The sequence below is a fragment of the Prionailurus bengalensis genome, chromosome A3, assembly GCF_016509475.1.
Source record: "Prionailurus bengalensis isolate Pbe53 chromosome A3, Fcat_Pben_1.1_paternal_pri, whole genome shotgun sequence".
Classification (NCBI taxonomy): Eukaryota; Metazoa; Chordata; class Mammalia; order Carnivora; family Felidae; genus Prionailurus; species Prionailurus bengalensis.
Window position 1 is genome coordinate 120468702 of NC_057354.1, and position 27161 is coordinate 120495862.

Below are 27161 nucleotides of genomic sequence, written 5' to 3' on the forward strand. Positions count from 1 at the left end.
CGCTCTGTGCAGCTGATGGTGCCTGGTGACCGTCTGGGCCTTGGTCTCTGAACCCGTGTGCCTCGCCTGGTTTGCCTGATTCTTCCATCATTTCTTCCAGATGTTTTGTGGTGATGGCCATTAACCTCTCTCCTTTTTCCCTCTGCCTTTTTTTCCATCTTCAACACCTCTAGGAGGAAGAGCAAAAGCAGGCAGTAAGTGAACTTGGGAATTGTCCATCTGATTCTTGCTCCTTTTGCATGTTCTTCTTTTCCTCAGAGAACTGTTACATTCTTTCTCGTCTCCTCCCTGCACAAGTTCACCTCTGCAGAATTGGTTATGTGTAAAACCCTCAGCCGTTGGCTCCATAGTCATGTAAAACGGCCTGAAAGTCCACGTCATGTTTACCTCATTAGCAGAGCATGTTCTTACTTGAAACCAGAGCTCGTTGAATTTTTGTTAAAGTACACATCTGTTGTGTTTATTTAACTATGCATGATTAGCCAGGCTACGATTGCATTTCCCTGCTTTTGCATTCGCTGCTGCTTCATGTCTAGAGTGACTTTAATTGCTTGAAACAACTTTCGGGGTTGTGGGAGTGACCTCAGGTCTAAATACTACATCATGAATGATTGTGCATGGAAATGTATAGTTTTTCTGATGACTTCAAATGTCCTTTAGTCTCGAACAGGCTTCTGGATGCTCCAGCCCCAGGAGCCTTCTTAACAAAGTTACCAGTGAAAGCTAAGTGACTGGTTATGCCCTAAGTGATTTCCTGTTCAGAGTCTGCTCCAGGGGGAGCTCTGGTTTTTGAGCTGCATGGCTGTTGCATGGTGTTTAGGGAAGGTTTATGTTTGTTTTTATTTTTCCGGACAGCCCTTAACCCACACAAGAAAATCAATTGAGGGCCTATCCACAATAGTAACACCATATGTTTATATAACATAGTAAGGTTTTCAAAGCATACATTTTTTTTACACAAGCTAAAGCTGATTTTTAACTTACCTCGGGGCTTTAATTTTAAAAGAGAGAAATATGAATGTGTAAATTCAAAAAATTTACTTGTTTCTTTTTCAAAAAACAAAGTGATCCATGTTTTAGATTAAGAATAGGAATATACAGGGGCGCCTGTGTGGCTCAGTCAGTTAAGCGTCTGACTTCGGCTAAGGTCATGATCTCACAGTTAGTGAGTTCGAGCCCTGCATCGGGCTCACTGCTGTCACTGCAGAGCCTGCTTTGGATTCTCTGTACCCCGCCCCCCCCCCCCCCCCCGCCCCTACTCCCCTTACTCCCTCTCTCTCTCTCTCAAAAATAAATAAATATTTAGAAAAAAAAGAATAGGAATACCCAACAGTATATTTATTATTTTCAGTTAGGAGGGCAATGAAATAATAGAGTGAAGAGGAAAAGAAAGGAAGGAAAAGATCAAATGGGGGAAGAGGCAAGAAAGGAGCAAGGGAGAGACAGACTGTCAGAAGGAAAGCGGATAGATTATGGGATTAAGATAGGTGATCAACCCAGAAATCTCAGTGGCTTTACTGTAACAAAAGTTTGTTTAGTGTTGTTTTTGCTTTGTTTGTTTGTTTATTTTTTTCCTCATTGACACGTAGTTTATTGCTTTGATCTTAGGGCACTTCCTCAGTAGGTGCATTCATATGGGCAAAGCAGGAGAAGACAGCATGGAAAGTCAAGCCCAGTCATTAAATGTTTTTCCCAGGAAGTGACACTCATACTTCTCTTTCCCTCCATTTCATTGCCCAAAGCAAGTCATATGACCACACTTAACTTCAAGGGGGGCATAGATGTATAATCCTCCAGTTTGCTTAGAAGCCACAGAGACGCGGATGCTGGTAACGCCGACCACAAATAGGAGGATGGGTGCGCTTGTGTTGAGGGAAGGAAAGAGAACATCTCTCCTTCCTTCTCCGTTCTCCCGCTGTTTCCCTGACAGTCTCCTCTCCTTCGTGGTGCTCCAGGGCATCACCTCACCTGTAGCTGCCGACAGCCACTGTTCCCCTCCTTCTCTCCTCTCCTCTATACCCCAAAGATGCACGTTGCAGCTAAAACCACTTGCTGGGAACTTACTCCAACAATCTTCCCAGACTAGCATCTCCTCCCTCTGGGAATGTGCCGGCTCAGAGTGAAGAACCCTACACCTTACCTGAGAACTCTCTTTCTGAAGAGGGCGGGCTTTATGAGTATCTATTTTAATGATAGCAGTAGAGCTTTCAATAGACATTTCATTCTTAAAAAACATTATGGATTGCCATGTAATCCAAGAACGAGAAATTGCCACTGCTGGTATGTTATTTCTCAGGTTGCTTTAAAGCTGACCTTGAGCAGACAGGGACTTAAATAACCTGTTCGCTTCAGTGACCTTTGAGTCTGTGTGAGATCATCATGCCCTTGAAGTCGGCAAAGTAAGAGGCTAGACCCAGACTGCTGAAGCTTGCCCCTAATGAACCACTTGTGTGTATGTCTTAGAAGTTCTCCATGGCCGTGGTCCTGAGTTCATGACCTTGTCTTCGTACTCTCTTAGGACCGTCCATGGCACAAATTGGTACAAATTGTTTTTTCCCCATGATATAGGTAAGACATACTGCTCTGTGGATATAGGTTTAAATATCCTCTGTTTACATCACAGGTTAAACTGGACCCACCCAAGGCTCAGTGCTGAGGCTCAAATTTGAAAGCTCAATAGCTTTATATAATTCAACATTTTAAACAAGTAGACACATAAAGCTTTAGAACTAGTGCTTCTGTTTTAGTCTGTCTCCTTACTGAGTGAGATACAAAAAGGTATTCAGCACAGAGCTAAGTTGTAACTTTTTCTTCCTTCCTGGGTTCTGGCTGGTATAGTTTAATTTCTTCCCCCATCATAATGTGTTACCTATATGGGTGATAAAATAGTTGTGAGAGACTCCTACAATGAAGAATTTACTAGACACACTTCCCAAAATTGGCTCTATAAATCCATTATAGAGAACTTTTCATGTAGTCGTCTTCTTGCTTCTTTCCTCTTTAGGGATTATTTTAGCTTTGGGGGGATTTGAGAGGAATAGGTAATGACTGTGACTTAACAGCTTTGGTGCTGTGGGTCCACCTTCAGCCTTCAGCCACTTCTCCAGGGCTTTGAGTGGCATCAGCACCTCAGCTGATAATTCTTCTGTCTTTCCTCTCTCCCTCCCTCCCTCCTTCCCTTCTCTTTTCTCAGATCCAAGAGTTATAATTAAGGGAAGAACTGCCTGGCTATTTCAGATAAGACTTCACTGAGTGACTCTTCAACCCACAATATACCCTACAGTTTAACAGGCTCAGGAATTAGATTGTATCAACTGAGTCAGGGTTAATCAGGCCCGTGATAATCATCAGACTGTAATTAAAGGACTTTGTCTGCCTTTTTCACTACTGCCATCCCCAGTCGCTAGCTAGTGCCTGCCACAGAACAGATAGTCAATAAATAGTTGCTGAATGAAAACTAGTATTAACGAAATTCACAAGATTTCGAACTAAAAGTGGTGTGAATTTGTAAGTTTATTGATTATAAGGCACATAACTGCTTCGAATACTTAGAGCAGTGACTTTGCTCAAGGTACTCCTGTTCCCTACCCATTCAGAAGACTAAATCATGGTTCAGAAACGCCCTTTATAAAAAGGAATCAGAAAAAGGAATTTCAGGGTCGCCATTAATTATGATTAATGCTATTACCATTTCTGTCTAAAGAACAGATATTGAGTATGTAGAATAAAATAATCCTCTCTTTTTTTTAAATACATATAATCTATAAAATGTGGGGTATATGTAGTTATTTTTTTTTTTAACGTTTATTTATTTTTGAGACAGAGAGAGACAGAGCATGAACAGGGGAGGGGCAAAGAGAGAGGGAGACACAGAATCGGAAGCAGGCTCCAGGCTCTGAGCCATCAGCCCAGAGCCCGACGCGGGGCTCGAACTCACGCACCGCGAGATCGTGACCTGAGTTGAAGTCGGACGCCCAACCGACTGAGCCACCCAGGCGCCCCATATGTAGTTATTTGTATCACTGCAAAGTATTTTGATAATTGCTTAGTAAAAACCTGGTGCCTGCAGCCTGGTTAGGGGATTCACCAGCATGTTACAGAGGAACTCACTAAGGTAACAACAGCCTGACAAGTAATGCTGGTGATGGTATTTACTGCCATTGGTGCACTTGAGCTGTGGGCTACTCCGGTCCTAGTCTGGAGGGATTTCAGATGTCTAAATTCATGCTAGTTACATCTCAGTGTTCCATTTTTCCCAGTGACTCAACACACCATAAAATTGTACTGCTGGATTGCTAACACCAAATAAAATGAGCTATCCAAGGCAAGAGGTACGGTTTATTCATGAAAGATGTTGCCTGGAACATTTCTCTGAATTCTCCTATTAGACATCACTACTTTTTATATACAGATCAACATCAGGCTTAAAGACTCTAACTTTGGATAGTAAGATATAAGAATAGAGGGCTCCCATGGGGTTGCCTTGATCCAAATTAGTAGTATGGTAATGGTCCAGAGGGTTAGATAGATGGGACTCTGAAAATTGTGTAATTAGAGGAATCTTGGGGATTCCACTAAGAGAGCATTGACACGCTTGGAACCTTTCCTTTTACTTCAGTAAGTTGGAATATCAAGTGGGATCTTGCCACATGCCCTTTCTGATTTCCAGAATCAGATGAATAACCCACTACAACTACACCAAAGAAAGCATGGTGTGAGCTGGTTCTTAAAAGCCTGCGTCTCTTGGGGCGCCTGGGTGGCGCAGTCGGTTAAGCGTCCGACTTCAGCCAGGTCACGATCTCGCGGTCCGGGAGTTCGAGCCCCGCGTCAGGTTCTGGGCTGATGGCTCAGAGCCTGGAGCCTGTTTCCGATTCTGTGTCTCCCTCTCTCTCTGCCCCTCCCCCGTTCATGCTCTGTCTCTCTCTGTCCCAAAAATAATTAACGTTGAAAAAAAAAAATTTTTTTAAAAAGCCTGCGTCTCTGATCTGGCTCCCCCAAATATACCTCAGAGGAAGGGTGCTCAATATTTAGTTAGCCACGGTTGACCCATGAGGGTTCTAACAAACTTCATGAATATTAACTTTGTAAATTTAAGGAAAAGTACTTTTTAAAAACCCTATACAACAACAAATAAAAGCCTCCTTTGTCCATTAAAGAGATTATTGGTGAACCCCTTGATGTGCTCATGGACCACTTCTCCTCTTGCTTCACTTAACCTCTAGATACAGTCTCATTGGGAAGTGATTCAAATTCACATGCCTCTAAATCTTCTGGACTCTCTGACCCCACCATACTCTAAAATAGAAGGCTGAATCTACTTCTACCCTGAGGCAAAGAATTGCCATTCACTTATTTATTCAGCAGTGTCTTACTACATATGTTCGAGACAGTGAACTTGGCGTTTTGGAGGATAACAAGAGAAATCCTACAAAAATACCACCCTCAAATAGTATGAACATTATTTCGTCATTGGCATCATGCCTTAAATACAGAAACACATGCCAGGTCAGTGGTATCCTGAGCTATAGGCACCACTACTATCCCTCTAAGTTTGTGAACTCCACAGATGTCTTTTGGTAAACAAAGATCAGTGTGATGTACTATGTGACTCTGCCATAGACCTTCAGCCTGGGTTCCAGTCCTAGTCTGTGTAGATGACCCCATGTGCTAAATGCACGTAGATTGCCTTGTGAGCCTGTGAAGTGTGCTCATTCACCAGTCCCGGCTCCTGTACTCACTATAGGAACCTGGTAGTTTGTTGCTTTGTTTTTCATTCAGTTTTTTCCCCAAAGGAGAAAATATTGTTACAGTATTAAAAATAAGATTTGTATTTCACTCCCCCAGAACTCCTTGAATACCTACAAGGAGTTTACAGTGTGAGGATATAGGGGGAAATCGCTTTGCGTCTCCGCAGTATTTTTCATCACCCTCGTCAAGGACAAACTGAGAGGTTTCCTTCCCTGCTTTTCTATTTCCCTCCTGCACTACATTTCTGTCTTTCCCTCTCTTGGACAGAATCCATGCAACATATGAAAACTATCTTCCAAAGTCTCCAGGGAAATTCTCTACACACCAAGCTGGAGAAATTGTCCTTCCACTGGAACAACATTGAATTCCTGGGACACACTGTCTCACCCAGAATACTACAATCTGTGTCTCGGCAAAGCATCAGCAGAAAGGAATGAGTGAAAGGTGACTTTTTTAGGTTCTGAGCCTGAGGATCTAGGAAAATGATGGGAACACTGACTGAAGAAGTAAGAAGAGGAGATGATCTGGGTTAGGGAGGGGACTCTGACCTGTTTTTGAACATACTGAGTTCTGAAGATTAGGCAGGCACTCAGGCTTTTTGCCTGATCTACCCTATATTTGGGGATATGCAGCTGGGACTTCAGTGGGAAAACATGGCTAGCATTGTCGATTTGGAAGTCTTCAACATAAAATTAGGGTTGAAACCATAAACATGAGGCTTAGGGAAAAACCATAGTAGAGAAAAAGAAGAAAGAGGAGGTGGGAGGGGTAGGATTGTGGGTTCTTGGTGAAAGCTCCCAAGCTTTCAAGAAGGAGAAAATTAGTAAGACAATAGGATAAGGAAGCCCTTGGATTTGCCAATCAGGAAGTTACCAGCAACCCTGGAAAGAAAATTTTCAGTAGAGTAGTAGTGTAGATAGCTCTGAAAAATAGGCTTTGTTTTGTCCAGCCGCCACCCTGCTTTGGTTTCAGCCCAAAGAAGGAGAGGGAATTAAATCTTCAATCCTCCTTATTGAATTACATATGAATGGATTGCTCTTGTGATTCAAAGGTCCTTCTCATCAAAACCACTTTTCTGTCTAAACATGTCCATAGACTTTACAAACCTGTTTCCTCATCTGCAAACTTCAGCTTCACAGTCCTTTGATGCTTTCGTCACCTGTACCAGCCAGTATGTTGGCAAAAGGCTAAAGCCAGAAAGGGTCTATAGAAAACCAACTGGGTGCATTAGACTGGTGTCTCCTTTTGTGACTTTCAAATGCACTGGGCTTTTCTTTCAACACCCAGCTCCTTCCTCAGTGTTTCTTCATGCCAGCCTTCTACCTCCTCCTTTCCAGACAAAAGAAAGCATCCTAAGAAAATATCCGCTGCTTCCCTGAAGCCCCCTCCTTTGGTTTATCTCTCGGGTTTCCACAGGAGGAGAGGAATCCCTAGTGCTCTTCCTGGTAGACCTCACCCCAGCATCCTCTCTTGGCGTGGGATTGGATCTATGATCCTTCGCTTGGAGAGCATCTGTAGGCATTTCATCAAAGCCTGATCCTGCACCAATCTCTTGGGTCTTATAGCTGACCTCGGGCTGGTTCTGATGTTCCATATTAACAATAACGCAACAGTAGGGAGCCTTCTCTCCTAGAGTCCTTAACTGAAATGAACATCTGCTTAGTTTCAGCTACAAGAAGCATGTTATAAAAGGTACACTAGACTTTTTTGCACTCTTCTCCATTTGCTGCCAATCATAGTCTGGCAAGTAGAATTACTGTCATTTGGCATTACCGTATGGATGCCCCGATGCTTTAAAAGAAAGAGAAGGGGGAAGGGGAGAGAGGGAGGAAGGGAGGAGGGAGAGAAAAGGAGGAAGAGAGAGAGAAAGAGAAGAAAAGAAGAAAGAAAAAGTAGAAGCTTGTTTTATAAAATTAGAGGCAAAGAGAGAGACGGTTAACTGTAGCTACTGTGGTACCTTTAATAAGAAACCACACCAACTCACCACAGCTCTACCAGCTGGCTAACCGTAAATCCTTCAATACTTTTATTATTTTGTATTCTTATTAACTTAAATATATATGTAACATTCACTATTTATTCATTGCTTTCACATTTCCAATTTCAACTGCCGTATTTAACCAGCTCAGACCTGAGGAAACCAAGAGACAGTCTAGGAGACTCTGAGGCCTGTAGCTGCCCCCCCCCCACCCCCACCCCAGGACATCTTCCAAATGTGCAGAAGATACAAGAGTTTATTCTTGGGCCCCTTGAAGATCCTAACCTAACCCGAGGCTACTGGTGACCTGCCCTTCCTTCCACAGCAGCCTGCCACCTGGGAAAAGAAGATTCTGACTCACCTTCAGCCAGGTTTCTCATCCTCAGCACTGTGGAACTCTGGGCCACAGAACTCTGGGGAGTCTGGGGGTGCTGATTTGTGCATTGTAGGGTGTTCAGCAGGACCCTTGACCTCTACCTGGTAAATTCTAGTGATAGCCCCCTCCCCAAGCCCTAGCAGGTGAAATTACCTCCAGCTGAGAAGCACTACCCTGAGCTCAGAGAACCTTGCTCTGCGATACAGCCTGAGCCACCGAGGCATTCTCAGAATCCCTGATTCTGAGGTTTACATGTGGACTGGATGGTGAACGATTCCCAGGCACCTTCCCCGCAAATCAGTCCTCTGGCCATATTTCCTGTCAGCTCCCTGTCTGCACACTGTCTCAGGTTTCTGCTCATCCACGCACTTGTCAAGGTCCAGGCAAGTTTTTCTCCAAAAGCCTGCTTGTGTCTCTCTCCTTCCAGTTCCTACCACCTTTCTTCATTCCAGCCTCCATCATCTGTCACCTGGTCTGTTGGAAAAGCCTCCGCATAAGGGCTCCTTGTGCCCTATCTCTTCCTCCTCAGTCCCTCCTTCACGTTGCTCCAGAGCCAGAGTCCTAAATGCATGGCACTGGCCACGCCATTCTCTCCTCTGGAACCTTCCCCTAGCTCCCTGTGCCGCTGCCCCCAGCAGGGGTCAGTAGGCATTTTATTAAAGGGTTAGACAGTATGGGGCGCCTGGCTGACTCAGTGGGTAGAACATGTGGCTCTTGATCTTGGGGTCTTAAATTCAGGCCCCACACTGGGCATCGAGCCTACTTAAAATTAAAAACAAAAAAAAATTTTTAAAAAGGGTTAGACTGTAAATATTTTATGCTTTGTAAACCAAATCAGAGATATTATGTAGGTACTTATATAACCATTTAAAATGCAACCATTTCAAAATGTGAAAACCATTCTTAGCTCATGGACTGTAAAAAACAGGTGGTGAGCTGGATATGGCCATAGGCTGCCGTTTGCCATCTCCGGCCTAGTAAATAAACTAGGTGACTATTTATTTAAGGCTCGGATGATGGTAGGCCACACTGCTCTTTCCTACCACGTGTCTATGTGCTCCCTATATGCTAGCCCCCCCACACTGCTCCTTACCCCCCGCAGGCAGCCTCCCCTCCCAGGCCAGCTGCCTGTGTTCATGCCCTTTCCTCACCTGGATTGCCCTTCCTGAGCCTTTTCTGCCTATTGAAATTATAGCCCTCAAGATACTCTCAGATGCCACCTCTTCTGTGAAACCTTACCCTGTTCCAGAAGCTCAGAGTTACATTCTCTCGATTCTGTGCTTTTCCTTTGTGCCTCCACTAAGGCATGGATTTCACTCTCCTTTGTATGCTAATTGCATACATGCCTAACAACCCCAGGGGACCGTGAGCCTGCTAACAGTGGACACTTTGCCCCTTTGTGACCCCCGGCACCTTTCAAAGTAGAATAATGGCAGGTGGTCCTCTATTGAGCTGGTGTGTGAAGCATTTTATGTTCATCCACACCAGCCTGTAAAGATATTATCTCCATTTTGCATATGAAGAAACTGAGATGCAGAGAGGTTAAGTAAGTTACCCAGGTGCATGCTGCTAATAAATGGTAAAGCTGACATCCAAACTAGGTCTCCCTAACTGCAAAGCCTGGACTCTAACTGCTGCATTGTGCACAGCAGGGACTCAGCAAAGAATGGTGCTGTTGAATAAGGGTGCCATACCTCACCATATGAGTTTTGCATACCTATAAGTAGCCTTTAAATTTGACTCATTGGAGTTTAAAATATCCCTGATAGGTTCTGGCTTCTTGCCTGATCACCGATTGAGCTGTCTGAATAAGGACCATGCTCTCCTGGCAGTTTATTCTCTTTTTGTTTCTAATATGCAAGCTGAGTGTTTTGTATTCATTTTATAGGGATTTTCCCTTCAGTGAGGTCCCTGATCATTTCACCGAGAACTGGCTTTGAAATCCTACAATGAGAACTAAAGGAATACCATTCTCAAATAGAGTCGGACAGACTAGGAGAAACAAACAGAAAGAGGGCAATCTAGTCTTAGAATTTATGAGCTTCCCTATCTGAAAGTTTAAATTTCAACTTCTTTTGATCTTTGGGTTTATGGTGAGTTGTAGTAGGTTGTTCTTTGTTCCTGGAGCTTAGTATGCTTTCCTCCTCCTACTAAGAAAGATAGCTAGACAACTTGCCTCCCACCCCTCGAAGCCTTGAGGTAAGCTTTGTCTTCTGCAGTGTAATTGGACTTGAACAGGGACAGAATCGACCCACTGCCAGTACCGAGACCATAAACATCCAGCAGTCCCATGGGAGCTGTTTCCTGTCTTATAGCAACTTACCCCATGAGCCACCACAGTGAACAGTGAGTGACAGGCTGTGTGTAAGCCCTGAGTTTCCTGAAGTGATGTGGGAACAAACGGGTGCCAGCCCTCTGCAGAGGGACTGCTGGCACACTTTTTGGTGGCCCCATCCTATCCTTCCAACAGACCTACGCAGTACGTAAATGTACGTTCATGGTATCTGTGGTGGAAAGAAAAGAGAGACATCGTAAAACTCGTCAGCTCTTCTCTCTGGTGTTTAGACACAAAGTTTACCTTGAAAAGCTACACAGCACTTAAGTCACACAGCACCTTTGCTCAGATAGGAAGGTCTCCTGGCGTGCTCTTTCGCTGTTTCTAATTCACCCCGGAGGGAATCACAGCCTGTTTCTTTGCTCACTGCCATGCGCTTGTCTCTCTCGTCTCCTCCACCTCGTTCTCTGCTGTCTGCTTGCTCCCATCCCTGGTGCTAACTGCTAGCGGTCTCAACTGTTGTCCTGTTAGGCACCCAGGACGGGCAGCGCGGCCTCCTGTCTCTCTCCTTTCAGCTGCACATTTGATGTGATGGCTGCATTTTCCGAGCAGAGCCACCCAACACCAGATCGATATAGTATGTGGGGTTTGTTTTACCTTTTCTCGAAGGGAGAAAAATCTGCCCCAAGTCCATTCTTTAGGGGCGCCTGTGTGGCTCGGTCGGTTGAGCATCCAACTCTTGATTTCGGCTCAGGTCATGACGTCCGGGTCATGAGATTGAGCCCGGAATCAGGTTCCAAGCTGAGCACAGGGCCTGCTTGGGATTCTCCCTCTCTCTCTCTCTCTCTCTCTCTCTCTCTCTCTCTCTCAAAGTAAATAAATCGACATTAAAAAAAAAAAAAAGTCCATTCTTTATACATCCCATTCCTCTATACAGTCAGGGTTGCCTTATCTAAATTTCAGACTTGCAGCTCCTTTCTCCCAGGGTTGATTTTTGTGGATTTTGTTGTTGTTGCTGTTTTTCTGAGAGGGCCTCTGAAAATCAGCAGCAAAGAGGCCAGTTTGTTTAATTTAAATACACTGCAGCAAAATGAAGGTAATTGTCCACAAAGGCCATCTGCTCCCTGGCAGGTATCCACGAGTCAGAGAGACAGATGGAGGCTAAAACGCCTCCTTCTGGTACCGTGATAACAGCTTAGCTCAGAGTTTCAGGTGGGTCTGTGTTTGTGCAGAGGATACAGTTATCAGGGCTCCATAGAGGGCAGTAACTCAAAATCAGGCTTTTTGCCACAAGCCGCTCCAGGCTCGATTACCTAACTGTAGCGTGTACCAAGGAGATAGGAAAAAATTCATACCTGTCCCATGAAGAAAAAGAAAGGGAGGAAACAGTATTTCTCGAGCCCCTCCTGTGTGCCAAGCATCATGCCGAGGATGCCTGAACACAGCTGAGTGTGGTGCAAATCACCCTTCTGCTAAGGACAGTGCCTTTCTCCCTTTGGGGCCGGCTCTCTCTGCCACAGCCTGTGAGCTCCTGTCTCTGCTCACAGTGTCCTCAGGTCACCTTCTCTGGCATGCTGTGTACCTGCTTTGGCTCCAATATTAGATTTGTGTCATAGACAAGAGACTAAGTCATAATCACTGTACTCTCCTTTCGGGTCTCGACTGAAACATGGGTTCCTCCAGGCCTCAGCAACACCGTGCTATGCTTTGGTTTTCTCCTAGCCATATGAGGCCGTTAGAAGACCCGGGTACCAGTCGTAGCCTTCCTACTGATTTATTTGGAACCTTGTGGCCGCTCTAGGCCTCAGTCTCTTCAAATATAAAATGAACGTTGGACTGAAAGAGAGGCTATTTTCTTGGGGTCATGAACATTCTGAAATTGTAAGCATAATCTCTGAGTCCTTTTCTTAGAATGTGATACCCAGTTTTCTCAGGTTTTTAGACTCTTTTGCTAATTTAGAAGAAGTGAAGAGCCAACAGACCAGAGAGCTTCTCAGAATGTATTTCTCAAGCTCTGTATTTCTAGCAGAATTGTTTCTAACTACAAGGGACCTCTGTATTCAGAGAACCTGAGTGACAGGGCATGTATTGTGTTCAGTCATTGGTGACTGGCCCGTGCTGCATTCAAGCCTTTGTTATAGGTCGTATCACAGCAAGATCCCACTGTCCTTGCATCAGGAAACTTTCGAACACCAAGTAGCGTATTGCAGACCTTCCCTAGCTTCCCCAGGCTAACTGCCCCTGTCCTGGCAGCTCAAACCCAGAGGCGCAAGATGGTTTTACACCCGCATCGGAGAGTTTATCCCCATCCCCTGGAGCCACCTGACTAGTTCCCCCACCTTTCCTGATTTCTGTGTGATTCTCAGGTTCCCCATAACTTCAAGGTTCCAACTGCGATGCTGCCCCCAGCCTGCTCCTGTGACCATTTATTCTAGATTGGTTTGCAGTGACTGGAGTGCTTGGCAGTCTCTGTGGGGAAGTCCTGCCTGCCTGAATGTAAAGCCCATCTGTGCTTCTGAGACATGGTGAAATTTCACAACGCAGTGCCCCAGGCAGATTGTAGTGTATCTGTCTGGCCCAGACCTGTCGAGAGGGCAGAGGGTGAACCGTCCCTACCCGGGATCGTAGGTAACTGACAGCACGCCCAGAGTGCTGCGCTGCACTGCAAACAGGGTCTCGAACTCTGTGTGCTCTGCGCACTCCAGCTTGTGGGCGTGTAACTAGAAGGGGCTTATTGAAATTCTGTGCGTCTTGAGCTAGAATCATCCTTGTTGCAGTCACCTGCTCCCTGCACCTCCATAGAGGCTCTGTGTGCATGAATCTAAACGGACAGCATCTCTGGTACTCACCGTACTGGTGAGAAGGGTATGTTCGGGGGCACCTGGGTGGCTCAGTCGGTTAAGCGTCCGACTTCAGCTCAGGTCATGATCTCACAGTTCGTGAGTTCGAGCCCCACGTCGGGCTCTGTGCTGACAGCTTGGAGCCTGGAGCCTGCTTCGGATTCTGTGTCTCCCTCTCTCTGACCCTCCCCTGCTCATGCTCTGTCTCTCTCTGTCTCAAAAATAAATAAAACATTAAAAAAATTAAAAAAAAAAAAAAAAGAAAGGTATGTTCGGTATAGAACATGCCATTATCTGACCCTGAGATGGCTGCCGGGAACCCTCAGAAGATCCTTCACCGACAGCCTCTTTGTGACTGGAGCAAAGCCGTGATTACTTGACATCACTGAGATGACGTGACTTGGCCAAAGGCATAGAATCATAGAATTTTAAATCAGAAAATACTTCAGAGATCATCTGCTTGATGCCACTCAGTTTACAAATGAGAAGACTGAGCCCCAGAAAAATTAAAAAGCAGGTGCTGTACAGTCAAAAGAAAACCCCAGGTCTCCCGACTTGCAGGCCATGCCCTTCCCACCGAATCACACCTCCTCTTTGTGTGTCTACCCCAGAGTGGTGGAGAGAGCTAGGATTCCATCTCAGAGCCTGTAACTTCCCCCTCCTCTTCTGAGTCTTTGAATTGGCAGCAAAGAATCGTCTCTAAGGCCTGTGATTATTGACAAAGCAAAGAGGTTGGGACTTCGGCATCAGGACAGGCTCATTTACTCAGGGACTTAGACACATTCTCTGATCGGGTAAAATGTTTTTTGATTATATATCCTTGCGTCTATTCTCATTCACAGTCCTCTTTCCCTGAGTCTCTGGGCTTGATCTCTCATGTTCCACAACCTTCCCTCCCATTCCTTCTCCATCAAATGTCCTTCAGATGGGACTGACCCAATAATGTATCAAGAAGAAAATCAACCTGAGAATATGAGTTACCTGTTGCTGTATCACAACTTACCCCAAAACCTAGTGGCTTTGTGGAATAAATATTTATTACTTCACAGCTTCTATGGGCCCGGAGTCCAGATGCTGGTCCTCACAAGCTGAGGGTCAGGGTCTCTCACAAGGGTTACAGGCATCTCAAGGCTCAACTACTCACATGTTGTTGGCAGGATTCTTCGTGGGCTGCCGGACTGAGGGCCTCAGTTCAAGCCAGCTGGTGGCTGGAAGCCGCCTCAGTTCCTTGTCACGTGAGCCTCTCCACAGGGTGGCTCACAAGATCGCAGCTGGCATCATTAGACTGAACAAACAAGAGAGAGAAAGAGTGTATGGGCAAGACCTAAGTCACAGTCTTTTATAACCTGATCTCAGAAGTGACATCCCATTCTCCTGACTCAGTAGCAGCAGTCACTATGCACAGACCACATCCAAGGAGAGGGGATTAAACAGGAGTGTGACAGCAGGGAGCAAGGTCATTGGGAGCCTTTGCAGAGGTCTGCCCACCAACCACATTTACTCATCTAGTTAAGTATGTCACACAAAGCTTTATTGATGACTGATAGATTTAGTGCTCCCTGGAGATTACTGCCTGCTCTGGCTCCATTCCCACTTTCCATTACTGAAGAAAAAGGGTCAGAAACTTGATATACCTCATTGTCATTTAACAAACATTTATTAAGCATTTACATGTGCTAAGCACAATGGTAAGGAAGATAAAATTTGAGAGGTGAGGTTAATGCTGTCAGAGTTCTGGGGAGCATGTCAGGAATCTGACCCTAGAGGAGGTGACCATGAAGCAAATGCCCCGAGGGGCAGCAGGAGCTAGTCTGACCACACTGGGGGTGGAGAGCTTCTGACCAGAGGACGACAGGCAGAGAGGCCTGCAGGCAGGGGAGAGCAAGTCTTTCTGTAGATGCAGCACCTGTCACCCATCCTGCTTCTTTATGTCTAAACCACCCAGTGGCAGCCATGGGCATGCCTGCACCCATGTGTACCTCCTTCAAGACCAACCCCAGTCTCTAGGCCTTCCTGAAGCTGTGGCCTCGGGCCTCGGGCCTGACTTGAAGTATGTGTGTATCAATTGGCTATGGTTTGTGCCTCTCCCGGGGCAGTTGGGATTTACTGACCTACCAGGATGCCAAACTGGTGTTGCTCTGCTGGAGCCTGAATTCACACAGGGCTCTTGATGGTTCCATCCCAGCATTGTTGTAATCCAACGTGACCCTAAAGCCAAGGGCTGGTGCTTGAGATTCACTGGGGAGAATCGTGCCTTCCCAGCAGTCTTCATTTTTCTCTTTCTACTGCTCTGAACAAAGACAACTTCTGAAGCCTGTTTTTTATCTTCCTCGGAAGGCATGTCCTGGGCACTGATCCCAGGAAGAGGGCTTGATTATTTCCAAGCCGATGGTGGGCAATAGGTTTCATTTTCTGATCCTAGAGTTTTAGCCACATGTGGCTTTAGCTAGAGTTTTAGCCACATGTGGCTGGCCACCTCGTGCATCCCTTTTGCCTCATCCCCCATCATCATTTTCCTATTAAAATGCTTTCAGAGGTTCGGTTTCATGTTCTTAAAAAGCAACCTAGTTGCTCATCTTGGGTTTTGCGACTCTGACATTCAGTCCTCAGGCAGCGGTGCCTGGCCCAGATCGCACTGAGGGAGATTTAGGGAATACTTGTGTGCTTAATGCTGGGTCAGCCCTCTGCGGGGACGACAGACAACTGTCACACAGTGAAGAGCATTTGAATTTCACAAGCCACATAGATACGCAAAAAAGAAATCTTTAGCTGGACTTCATCCCTCTTGAGTGCTTGCTGTCTGAGCTGGACACAGCCTGGGCATCTCCAGGCAAACTCTGAAGCCAGTCATCCCAGATTCTGGCACCGAGATGGGTGCTGTGCCCTGGGGACTATGCTGAGTGCTGTGGCATCAGGGGAGGGGTGTCCGCGGCTCCAACTCCATGTGTGGTGAGGCAACCTGGTCCTTTGCTTGTGGCCAAGCCTGGTTCTTCTAGGCAGCACTCCTCACTCCCCGGCTGAGGCAGCCGAATTCATAGGCTCCCCGGCAGCCAGGGTGCACACGTGATCTCTTTTAGGCTCTAACTCTTCCGTGACTGAGAGACCACTTCAGGCTCGTTGCCTCTGCAGCTGAGAAACCATGGGCTACAAGGGTGCATGGGGTCCTTCCTTGATGCTGTCCGAGCAACCCAGGCATCGATCTTCCACCCATGCCCCTCAGCTCTTGGAAGCCCAAGAGAGGTTGGGGCTTGGCCTGGGTCCACCGCGTCTGCGATCTCCTGCATCCCACACTGTGCTGGCTCATAGGACTTCCCTTGCAAGGGACACACCACTGCATCAGACTTTCTTGCTTTTCTGCACATTCTCTTACCTCTCTCCCAGCTTCATTATCTCACTTGGATTGGGGCTGGAACTGCTGGATCTGGCTGTTCATAAGCACTTTCCAAACCAGAGTTAATTGTATACTTTATTATTTGTCCCTTCTCCCCCAAAAATGGCCAAAAGTCAGGGATGATGGTAATTATAGGGTAAAAGACAGAGGTGATTCCCCAGGATACAGTGATTAATATGTGATAATGATTTATATTAATACAATGATTAATGTGTTATCCAACCAAAATGGGATTCCTGAGATGTTTATAAACTAGTTGGGAAGAAAAAATATATACCCTGAAAAAAAAAATAAATGATAATACATGTTTCATGTACACTGACAAAAATAAAATATTTCACAAGATAGAACATGTTTAATTGTCAGAGGAAAATTATTATAAAAGTTAAACAGCAAAAAATAGCAAAAAGAGATTTCATAGTATTTCCTTGAATGGATAAACCACATTCTGTTAATCTATTCACCAGTCAATGAGCTTTTGGCTATTTCCTCTTTTGGCCTACCAGACCATAGCTACTGAATATTTGTGTCTGAGTTTTGGGTGGACATATGTTTGCGTTTCTCTTGGACACATACACAGCAGTCAGATTGCAGGGTTATATGGTAAGTTTATGTTTACCATTTTAAGAAACTGCTTACCTGTTTTCCAGAGTAGTGTACCATTTTATGGTCCCATCAGCAACATACAAGCATTTTGGTTTTCTCATGTCCTTGTTCGTCTTTTTGATTGTAGCTCTTTCAGTAGGTAAGTGGTATCTCATTGTAATTTCAGTTCTCATTTCCCTATTGATTACTCATGTTGAGCATTTTTCGTGTGATTGTTGCCCATTTGTACATCTTCTTCAGTAGAATGTCTGTTCAAGTCTTTCCCTGTTTTGTAATTGGGTTGTTTGTTTTCTTATTATTCAGCTGTAAGAGTTCTTTCTATGTTCTGGACACAAGTTTCTTTTTTATTTTTTTAGTTTATTCTTGGTGTTTTTTTCCATTTCTGCTTTATTGATATACAAACTTGTAAGATTTTTTTTTAATGTTTATTTTTGAGAGAGAGAGAGTGAGCACAGGGGAGGGGCAGAGATAGAGGGAGACATGGAATCCAAAGCAAGCTCCAGGCTCTGAGCTGTCAGCACAGAACCCGACATGGGGCTTGAACCCACGAACTGTGAGATCATGACCTGAGCCAAAGTCAGACACCCAAATGACTGAGCCACCTAGGTGCTCTGTCATTGTCATTTTCATTTTCTTTTAATTTTTTGAAGAACCTCTACTCTGTTTTCTCCAGTGACTGTACCGATTTACATTCCCACCAATAGTACACAGGGGTTCCCTTTTTTCCATGTCTTCACCAGTACTTATCTCTTACCTTTTTGATAATCATCCTAACAAGTGTGAAGTGATGCCTCATTGTGGTTTTGATTTGCATTTCCCTGGCTACCTTTTCATATACATATTGGCCATTTGTATGTCTTCTTTGGAAAAATATTTGGTTCCTCAGTCCATTTTTTTAAATTATTTTTCTAAACAAAATGTTCATTTATTTTGAGAGAGAGAAAGAGTGAGAGAACTTGAGTGTGAGCAGGGGAGGGGCAGCAAGAGTGGGAGAGAAAGAATCCCAAGCAGACTCCTCACTGTCGCCACAGAGCCCGACACAGTCTCGATCCCACCAACTGTGAGATCATGACCTGAGCCGAAATCGAGAACTGGACACTTAACCACCTAAAGCACCCAGGCACCCTGCCTTAGTCCATTTTTTAATTAGACTGGGTTTTTAGTTTTGTTTTGTTTTGTTGCTGTTGGGTTGAATGAATTCATTATATATTTTGGATATTAACTCCTTATCATATATATGATTGTAAATATTTTGTCCCGTTTAGTAAGTTGCCTCTTCATTTTGTTTTGTTTTGTTGTTTTTTAAATTTTTAAACATTTATTTATTATTGAGAGACAGAGCACGAGTGGGGGAGGGGCAGAGAGGGAAACACAGAATCTAAAGCAGGCTCCAGGCTCTGAGCTGTCAGCACAGAATCCGACGCGGGGCTTGAACTCACAAACCGCAAGATCATGATCTGAGCCAAAGTCGGACGCTTAACCAACTGAGCCACCCAGGTGCCCTGACCTCTTCATTTTGATGATGGTTTCCTTGCTGTACAGAACCTTTTTACTTTTGATGTGGTTCCACTTGTTTATTTTTGCTTTTGTTGCCTTTGCTTTTGGTGTCATATTCAAAAAAATCATTGCAAAGACCCACAAGTTCTTTATCAGATATAATTTGCAAATATGTTTTCCCAGTCTGTGACTTATCTTTTTTATTTTTTCTAGTGGTGTCTTTTTTATAATATTTTTATTGAGATAAAATTCACATACCAAACAGTTCACCATTTTAAAGTCTATAATGCAGTGGTTTTTAATATATTCACAGAATTGTGCAACCATCACCCCAATTGACTTTAGAACAATTCCTCACCCACTGAAAGGACCCCACATCCATTAGCACTCACTCCTCATTCCTCCCAAGTCCCCAGCCCCAGGCAGCCACCAATCTACTCTCTGTCCCTATGGGTTTGCCTGTTGTGGACATTTCATATAAATGCAATCAAACAATATTCTGTCTTTTGTAACTGGCTTATTTCACTTAGCATAATATCTTCAGGGTTTGTCCACGTTGTAACATGTATCAGTACTTATTCCTTTGCTTGCCGAATCGTATTCCATTGACCCTTGAACAATGGTGGGGGCCTTAGGGGTACTGACCTCCTGCACAGTTAAATATCTGTGTATAACTTTTGACTCCCCCAAACTTAACTACCAACAGCCTACTGTTGATCCATATGTTACCCATGACATAATCAGTTAACACATTTTGTATGTTATATGTATATGTATTCTTACAAAAAAAGTTAGAGAAAAGAAAATGTCATGAAGAAAATCATAAAGAAAATACATTTATAATGCTGTGCTGTATTTATAAAAAAAAATTGGGGTGCCTGGGTGGCTCAGTTGGTTAACATCCAAACTGTTGATATCAGCTCAGGTTGTGATCTCATGGCTGTTGAGATCGAGCCCCACGTCAGGCTCTGCGCTGAGCGTGGAGCCTACTTGGGATTCTCTCTGTCCCTCTCTCTTTCTCTCTGTTCCACACCCACTCAACATGTACTCTCTCTCTCAAAATTAAATATGGTTTTTTAAAAATCCACATATAAGTGGAGCCGTGCAGATTAAACCCATATTGTTCAAGGGTCGGCTGCATTCCACATTTTATTTATTTTTTTTTTAATTTTTTTTTCAACGTTTATTTATTTTTGGGACAGAGAGAGACAGAGCATGAACGGGGGAGGGTCAGAGAGAGAGGGAGACACAGAATCGGAAACAGGCTCCAGGCTCTGAGCCATCAGCCCAGAGCCTGACGCGGGGCTCGAACTCCCGGACCGCGAGATCGTGACCTGGCTGAAGTCGGACGCTTAACCGACTGCGCCACCCAGGTGCCCCTCCACATTTTATTTAAATCATTCATTCGTTGGTAGACCCTTGGATTGTTCCCACTTTTCAGCTCTTATGTATAATGCTGCCATGAATACTTGTGTACAGATTTTTGTGCAGACCTGTGCTTTCATTCCTCTCAGGTATATACACGAGACGTGGAATTGCTGGGTCGCGTGGCACTCAGTGTTTAATCTTTTGAGGAACTGTCAGGCTCTTCTCTAAAGCAGCAGGAACACACCATCTTCCGTTCTTGCCAGCAGCGTGCAAAGGTTCCAACTAAGCTGCATACTTGTTAACACTTGTTCTTGTCCACCTTGTTGATTGTAGCCATCCTAATGGATGTGAAGTGGTGTTTCATTGTGGTTTTGATCTGCATCTCCCTAATGGTTTATAATGTTGAGCATCTTTTCAGGTGCTTATTGGACATTGTATGTCTTCTTTGGAGAAGCATCTATTTGGGCCCTTCGCCCATTTTTAGATTAGGTTACTTGTCCTTTTGTTATTGAGTGTAAGTTTTCTTTCTGATTCTAGATAGAAGCCCCTGATCTGATAGATGATTTGTAAAAATCTTCTCCCATTCTGTGAAGTGTCTTATTACCTTCCTAAAGGTGTCCTTTGAAAAGTTTTTAATTTTCATGAAATTCAATTTATCAGTTTATTTTGTAGTTTATGTTTTAGGTGTCATATCTAAAAAGTCATTGCTTAACCTTTTCTTCTAAAAGTCTCCTGGGTTTCATGACCCATTTTGAATTAGTTTTGATATACAATGTGAGGTAAGGGTCTAAGTTCCTATCATTTGTATCATGGAAAGATCTCAGAAAGTATGCTAAGTGATAAAAGCAAATTGCAAAATGATATGCACAGTATGATACCTTTGATGCAAAATTTTAAAGTATGAAATAGCGTACATTATTCATAGTTATATAGGTACACATAGGAAAAAGAATTCACCCCAAAATCTTTGACGATTGTTGCCTCTGAAGGGATGAGAGGAGAGACTGGGACTGGACGCGAATAGGTCTTCAGACTTCTCTGCGGCGTTTCTAAGTTGAAATGAATTTGACAAACTATGAACAGTTTGCAATGTGGGTGTTTATCATGTTATGCTTTTTAGCTTTCTGTATATTTTAAATTTCTCAAATTAAAATACACACACATGCGCTCACACAAACCAAAGGGTTAGGGAACAGACTGTTTCTTTGTGGCGCCACTCGCACGCCGGCCGAGGCGCTGAGGTGAGGCTTTGTGCTCGGAGCCCGTCGGCGTGTTTGGGGCAGATTCTGTCGTGCGGGGTGTTTCTGAGCTAGATCCCCAAAAGATAAATCTCTTCATTTGAACTCATTTGCCCACTTTGGCTTCTATTTTCCCAGTTTCGCTTCCACAGAAAACCTGCCCCGTGTCACACCCAGTGTCCCTTGTTCTGAAGAGCAGCATCGGGGCCCAAATCTCAGTGAGCTTCCTTTAACTAGAATTTTTAAATGTGATCCCCTTGCTCCAAGCTTCCTCCGAAACTGTACCGGAGCCTTCACAGGGAAAGTTCGGCTTCCACCAGGTGTGTGTCCGTCCTCACCTGGTCCCCATGGAATGGCCCCGACAGCCTCACTGTGTGCTTTTGGCAAGTGCGGCGACCCGGCCCCTGGGAAGCAGCCTGCAGCGGAGCTCGGACACGCGCTCAGTAGCGTGATCCCCTCGGGCTGGGACCTCAGAGGTGCCGGGTGCCCGCCATTGCCCTGGGAGTGGAAGGGCCTCTTCCGGCATCTCCGTGAGCTGTGTTGGCCTGACACAAAGCTCTTCCGCTTCCCTTTGTGTTTTTCTACCATAAAATGGGCACAAGAACATACACCCTTTCTATTCATTCACAAGTTATTGTGAGGGTCAAGTGAGGTCATGTCCGTAAATGTGTTTGCAAACAAAAAAGAAAGATGTTCGTGTATCATTTTCCAACTGTGTGGCCCCAGCCCGTCTCAGATCCTGGACCCAGCCACTCTGCTCAGGCTGTCTGCCTGCGAGGACCCCCTCTCCATGCTAGCCTCTGCTTTTCCTCCCACTTTTAGTCCAGTCTAATGGGATTCCCTCTCCTTCTCCCGCCCCCACCTTCCTTCCTTTTTTCCTTTTCTTCCTCTCTGCAGTCCTGGAGGCAGCCTGACTCCTTCCTTTCAAATGTGATCACGCAGTGCACTGGCCCACTGAACTGAGCTCTTTCGGCTGGCTTAGACTGACTGAGTAGAAGGACTTTCTCCTTCCTCAAAGAGGTAAGATACCTGAGGTAACACGTTTCATCTCTCTGATTCTCCCAGGCTCAGGCCACAGGATCACCACATACATCCCCCACTCACGGAGGCGGCCGCCCGATGCCCATGCCTGTCCGCTCAACGTCTGCTGGCTCCACCCCCACCCACTGTCCGCAAGACCCACTGAGCGGAGTCGGGGGAGACATGCAGGAGGCCTTTGCACAAGGTGAGATTTGGGAGCAGAGCTCACTGGAGAGCTAGAGGGGTTTGGAAATGTGAATGAGATTCCTACTGAGATTTTTCCAGTTTCTTTTGTGGGCTTAGCTTTAAACGATCAGATTTTCATATACAGTGTAAATAAGTCAAGTGCTGGTCCCTTCTCATTTAGATGGGCTGGTCTCCCAACGGGAGGTCTACAGGCTTCGTAAGTTTGTGAAGAGCAGGCCTCCGGGGCTTCTGTGCTTTTTTTTCCCCCCGGGTTACGGGAAGTGCCTTGTCCTTTGGGCTTTGCCTCCTCTGGAGGAATTGGGTGGTATCATTCCTGGAGTCATGCTTTGCCTGGAAACTCTTTAGAGCAACTAAGAGAAGGAAGAGTGGAGCTCTAAACAGGGCCTTGCTGAAGGCACACTCAGCACAGGATCACTACAACTGTCTGAGGGGCTAGCGACCAGCCGTGTCGTATAGTTGGGGGAAGACGCCGTGGCTAAGGAAGTCCTGTCAGGGAGACAAAGTACTGCCTGGTGGAGCTGGCAGAGAGTAAAGTCCTACATCAGGCCAACGAGCCTGGAATCCGACTCTCATTCTGGAATCCAACTCCCTTGATCGTGGCTGAGAAGCGTGCCGCTGACGGGTTCCTACTCCTCAGGTGGAAAAAAAGAGGGAGGAGAAGGAGGACTTGGGTGCCTCGTGCCCCTGATGTGCCCGGGAGCGGGTGGAGATGCCCCATCTCCCCTAGGTGCCCTGCACTGCGTCTAGGGCCTGGCAGACCGAGGCGTGCGCTCGGCTCTTTCTCCACGCCCGCCCACCTGCCATCGCCGTCTGCTCTGACTGTCCTCAGGTACGAGGAGAAACCTCCGCAGTGACCTGCTGGTGGCCGCTGATTCCATCACCAACACCATGTCATCCCTGGTGAAGGAGCTCCACTCAGGTGAAGCCCAGAGCTCCTGCCCGGCCTCACGCGCCCCTTTCCATCCCCACGCCCTCCTCACGTCCTCGCCACGTGGTAAAACATCATCACGTAGCACACGCCACCTCAGTTCACCACTCAGCCTTTTTGCCTTCTAGGAACACACTGGACGTCTTGGCCCAGGGAGCCTCTCTGCCACACGTGATCACACAGAGACGCTGACACGTTATGTTTCTCTCAAGAATGCTCCTTGCAGGACAGACCCAATCCAGACTTTAAAGAAGTTCAGAGCCCCACGCACACACAGTTAGCCCCTTCCCTGCTTCATTCGTCTTCCACCAGCTCTCCGTCCACAGCCTCTCTCCCCCCAGGGCTGCGCGACCGCCTCGTTCTGAGGCTTTCCTGGAAGACTGGAACTGAATCAGCCACAAAAGCTTCTGGACTTTCTCCCAGTTGCCTTTCTGCTCTCTCCTAGTTGATTTGGTTTTGAAACCCTACTCTCTCCTTTTGTCCACGACTAGGCTCTGATTTCATGTGACGTTTGTGACCTGAGTCTGTTGCTCCTTCGCTCCTCTGTCCAGTCTTCCCTGTGGCTCCTTCCTCAGTCTCTCCATCACTTAGATATTTCACTGATTTTCCAGACACCCTTACCTCATTGTTCCCCTTACATAAAACCCATGAAAGAGAGAAATAATAAAAGGCCATTCCCCTATCGTCATATTTTCAAGACTCCCCATGACTCTCTTCATTTTATGACTGCCAGGTATTTACTAATCGGTGTAGAGTAATCAGATTCCCATGTTCCGTATTAAACACATAGGTTCCCTTCCTGAGCACTACATATGGCCCTCCTTTGTTCTTTTCACCTAATATAATGCTTTTGAATATGTTGAAGTCGCTTAACAAGGTTATTAAATAAAAATATAAAGCAGTGTTTCCATGGATTGTTCAAACACATCCACTGAAATCATCAGTCCAGGCTCTTAGGGAAGAGAAGCCTTGGGTATTTCTTCAGACCTTTGAAGGAGAAAGCATACACCTTTAGTGTTGTCATGGGTCTGGCCCATGGCTTCACTCTCAAATCTGCCTGATTCCACTTAGAAGAGAGTAAGCGTATGGACTAGGTTGGTTTTTTCAATGCAATTAAGATGCCAGTTCTCCCGTGGAGGGGATGTGAAAGTGACAGAGTCTCCATTCTGGTCCCATTCCTCAATCCTCAGAAGCACTGCCCCCTCTTTATTGTATGATAAACACACATAAATACAAGAGGTGACTGCCTTTGACATGACTTCACGGGTGATTAGAGAGTCCCTTCCCTGATAGAACTTCCCACAGATGCCAGAAATCCCACTTTTTGAAAGAATTTCAGGCCATGGACATTAATCACACCGTGCCTTGTGACTACTTACTAGGGTTTGGGCAAAATCAGTGGCTCATGAGCTCATCACACTAGATGAGAGGTAACTGGACACCATTAAACACATGGCACACAGAGACCAAACAGCTCCACAAAACTAACAGGTCACAGGGATACCCAGAAATCTCTTATGGTAGGAAAGGGTGGTTTTAACAAAATGATGTGATGTATTTGGAAGGCGCCTTAGAGAGCATGTCGTCTAGTCCCCTTCAGAAATGCAGTGAGTGATTATCAGAAGATTGATTTGCTTGAAGTTGTGCATCTTGAAGGGGCGAAGCTGGTCCTAGAACTTAGGTCTGAAGAACCTAAAGCCAGGGCTCTTCCCACCACAGAGCCCTTCCGTCCACACGGGACAAGATGTCAGATTCACAGCCCCACGAGGGCCCCTTTCACTGACTCTGTTCCCTCCCAAGCCCTGAAGTCCACAGGTAGATGTGGACTAAGTCCACACATGACAGCACCTTTACAAAATTCAGAAACAGATTCCCTTTACATGCGAGCTGCCAGTTTCTCAGTGAATGGAAGAGGCTGGCCCAACACCCACACACGTTTACTGTCACCACCAAGGGTTTTGTTAGGATGAGGTGAGATGTTCAGATTGTCTCTACGTATTTTCCATACCATGTGAGCATACTGTTTATAGGTGTAGCTTGTCCTCCTCATCTTTTTCAAAATACTTTCACAAATAGTAGAATCCAAAGGTTGGAAAACATCTTAGAAGTCATCTAATCCAGGTTGCTGCCCAATGTAAAAGTCCTGTTTGAATATTTCCAGTGAGCTCATTCATGACCAGCTCTCATCATGAGGAAGGTCTTTCTTATCAGGGAGCCAAAATTTGCCTCTCTGTAAGCAGTTTATCCTCATTCCACCCTCTGAAGCCACCCAGAGTAAGTTCAGTCCTTCCTATTCCTATTAATTTGGCCTTTCAAGTGTTTGACGACAGGTAACATGGCTGTCCCTACGCCTTCTCTTCAGGTGGCTGTTCGATGTTCCTTCAGCCATTCTTTTTTTGAGAGAGAGAGAGAGAGTGCAAGCAGGGGAGGGGCAGAGAGAGGGAAAGAGAGAATACCAGGCAGGCTCTGCGCTGTCAGCACAGAGCCCGACAAGGAGCTCAATCTCACAAAACATGACCTCGTGTGACTTGAGCTGAAATGGAGAGACTGAAACGTAACAGACCGAGCCACCCAAGGCGCCCCTCCTTCAGCCATTCTTAATGTGACGTGGTTTTCACTTCACCATTTTGGTTGCCAACACTGGGATATGGTCGAGAGTTTCAAGGCCCCAATTCAAAATGAGCTCCCAGAGCTGAGCACACTCCTCCCTATCACGGGGGATGTGCTCCCTGCAGAGCCCAGCTCACTGCTGGCTCTGTTGCTGGCTTCCCTGCTGACTGCGCTGGGGTTGACACCTCTTCTCCATGCCTGCTTTCGCTCAGGGAGGCTCCAGGGAAAGCAACCTTTGAGGGCATTAGCTTTTAACACACAGCCGCTTTGCTGTTCGGTCATTTTAAGTTTGTTATCAGCCAAAACTTCTAGTTTGGGGTGGTTTTTATCTTTTAAAAAAAAAATTTAAGTGTATTTATTTATTTATTTATTTTGAGAGAGACAGACAGTGTGAGTGGCAGAGGGGAAGGGAGAAAGGGAGAGAGAGAATCCCAAGCAGACACCATACTGTTTGCACAGAGCCTGACGTGGAGCTCGAACTCACCAAACTGGGAGAGCATGACCTGAGCAGAAACCAGGAGTCCGACCGAGCCACCCAGGTGCCCCCTTTTGGTGGTTTTTTCTTTCTTCTATTAAAAAAAAAATTTTTTTTAATGTTTTATTTTATTTTTGAGAGAGAGGCAGACACAGCACAAGCGGGGGAGGGGTAGAGAAAGAGGGAGACAGAATCTGAAGCAGGCTTCAAGGTCCGAGCTGTCAGCACAGAGCCCAGCACGGGGCTTAAACTCATGAACGAGAGATCATGACCTGAGCCAAAGTTGGAAGCTTAACCGACTGAGCTGCCCAGGCACCCCTGGTTGTTTTTTCTTAACAGAAGCCAGTGTTGATCTAGGTATTCTCCCACCATGAACTTTTATGGTTGCTTTCTTGAACCTGAATGCAAGGTATTAGATGTATCCCTAGTGGGTGTCGTCACCTTAGGGAAAGCGGGCATGGAGAAGAGGCAGCCACCCCCGACCTAGTCACCAGGGAAGCCAGCAACTGAACCAGCAGCAAGGTGAGTGACCTCAGCTGTGCTGCCCCTAAGGGCGTAGGGCTTATGGGTAAACAGTGCTAGGGTGTGCACCATGCAGGGCGCG

General features: G+C 45.7%; 1 protein-coding gene across 16 annotated transcripts in view; it reads left to right on the forward strand.

The window, feature by feature from the left end:
* The window catches only part of DTNB (dystrobrevin beta), a 243457-nt gene that overhangs the window by 210332 nt on the left and 5964 nt on the right, over positions 1-27161 (forward strand). For 6 of the 16 annotated variants that reach the window (XR_006301093.1, XR_006301094.1, XM_043604371.1 and 3 more), the window contains 3 exons: positions 174-194; positions 22383-22542; positions 23374-23463. Coding sequence is in view for 13 of the 16 variants with exons in the window: in XM_043604371.1 (XP_043460306.1) it covers positions 174-194; positions 22383-22542; positions 23374-23463 (271 nt within the window). In the remaining 3 variants the exon portion in view is untranslated. Of the gene's footprint in view, positions 1-173; positions 195-22382; positions 22543-23373; positions 24379-27161 lie in introns of those variants that run through there. The other 10 variants (XM_043604374.1, XM_043604380.1, XM_043604372.1 and 7 more) reach the window with 5 other exon arrangements.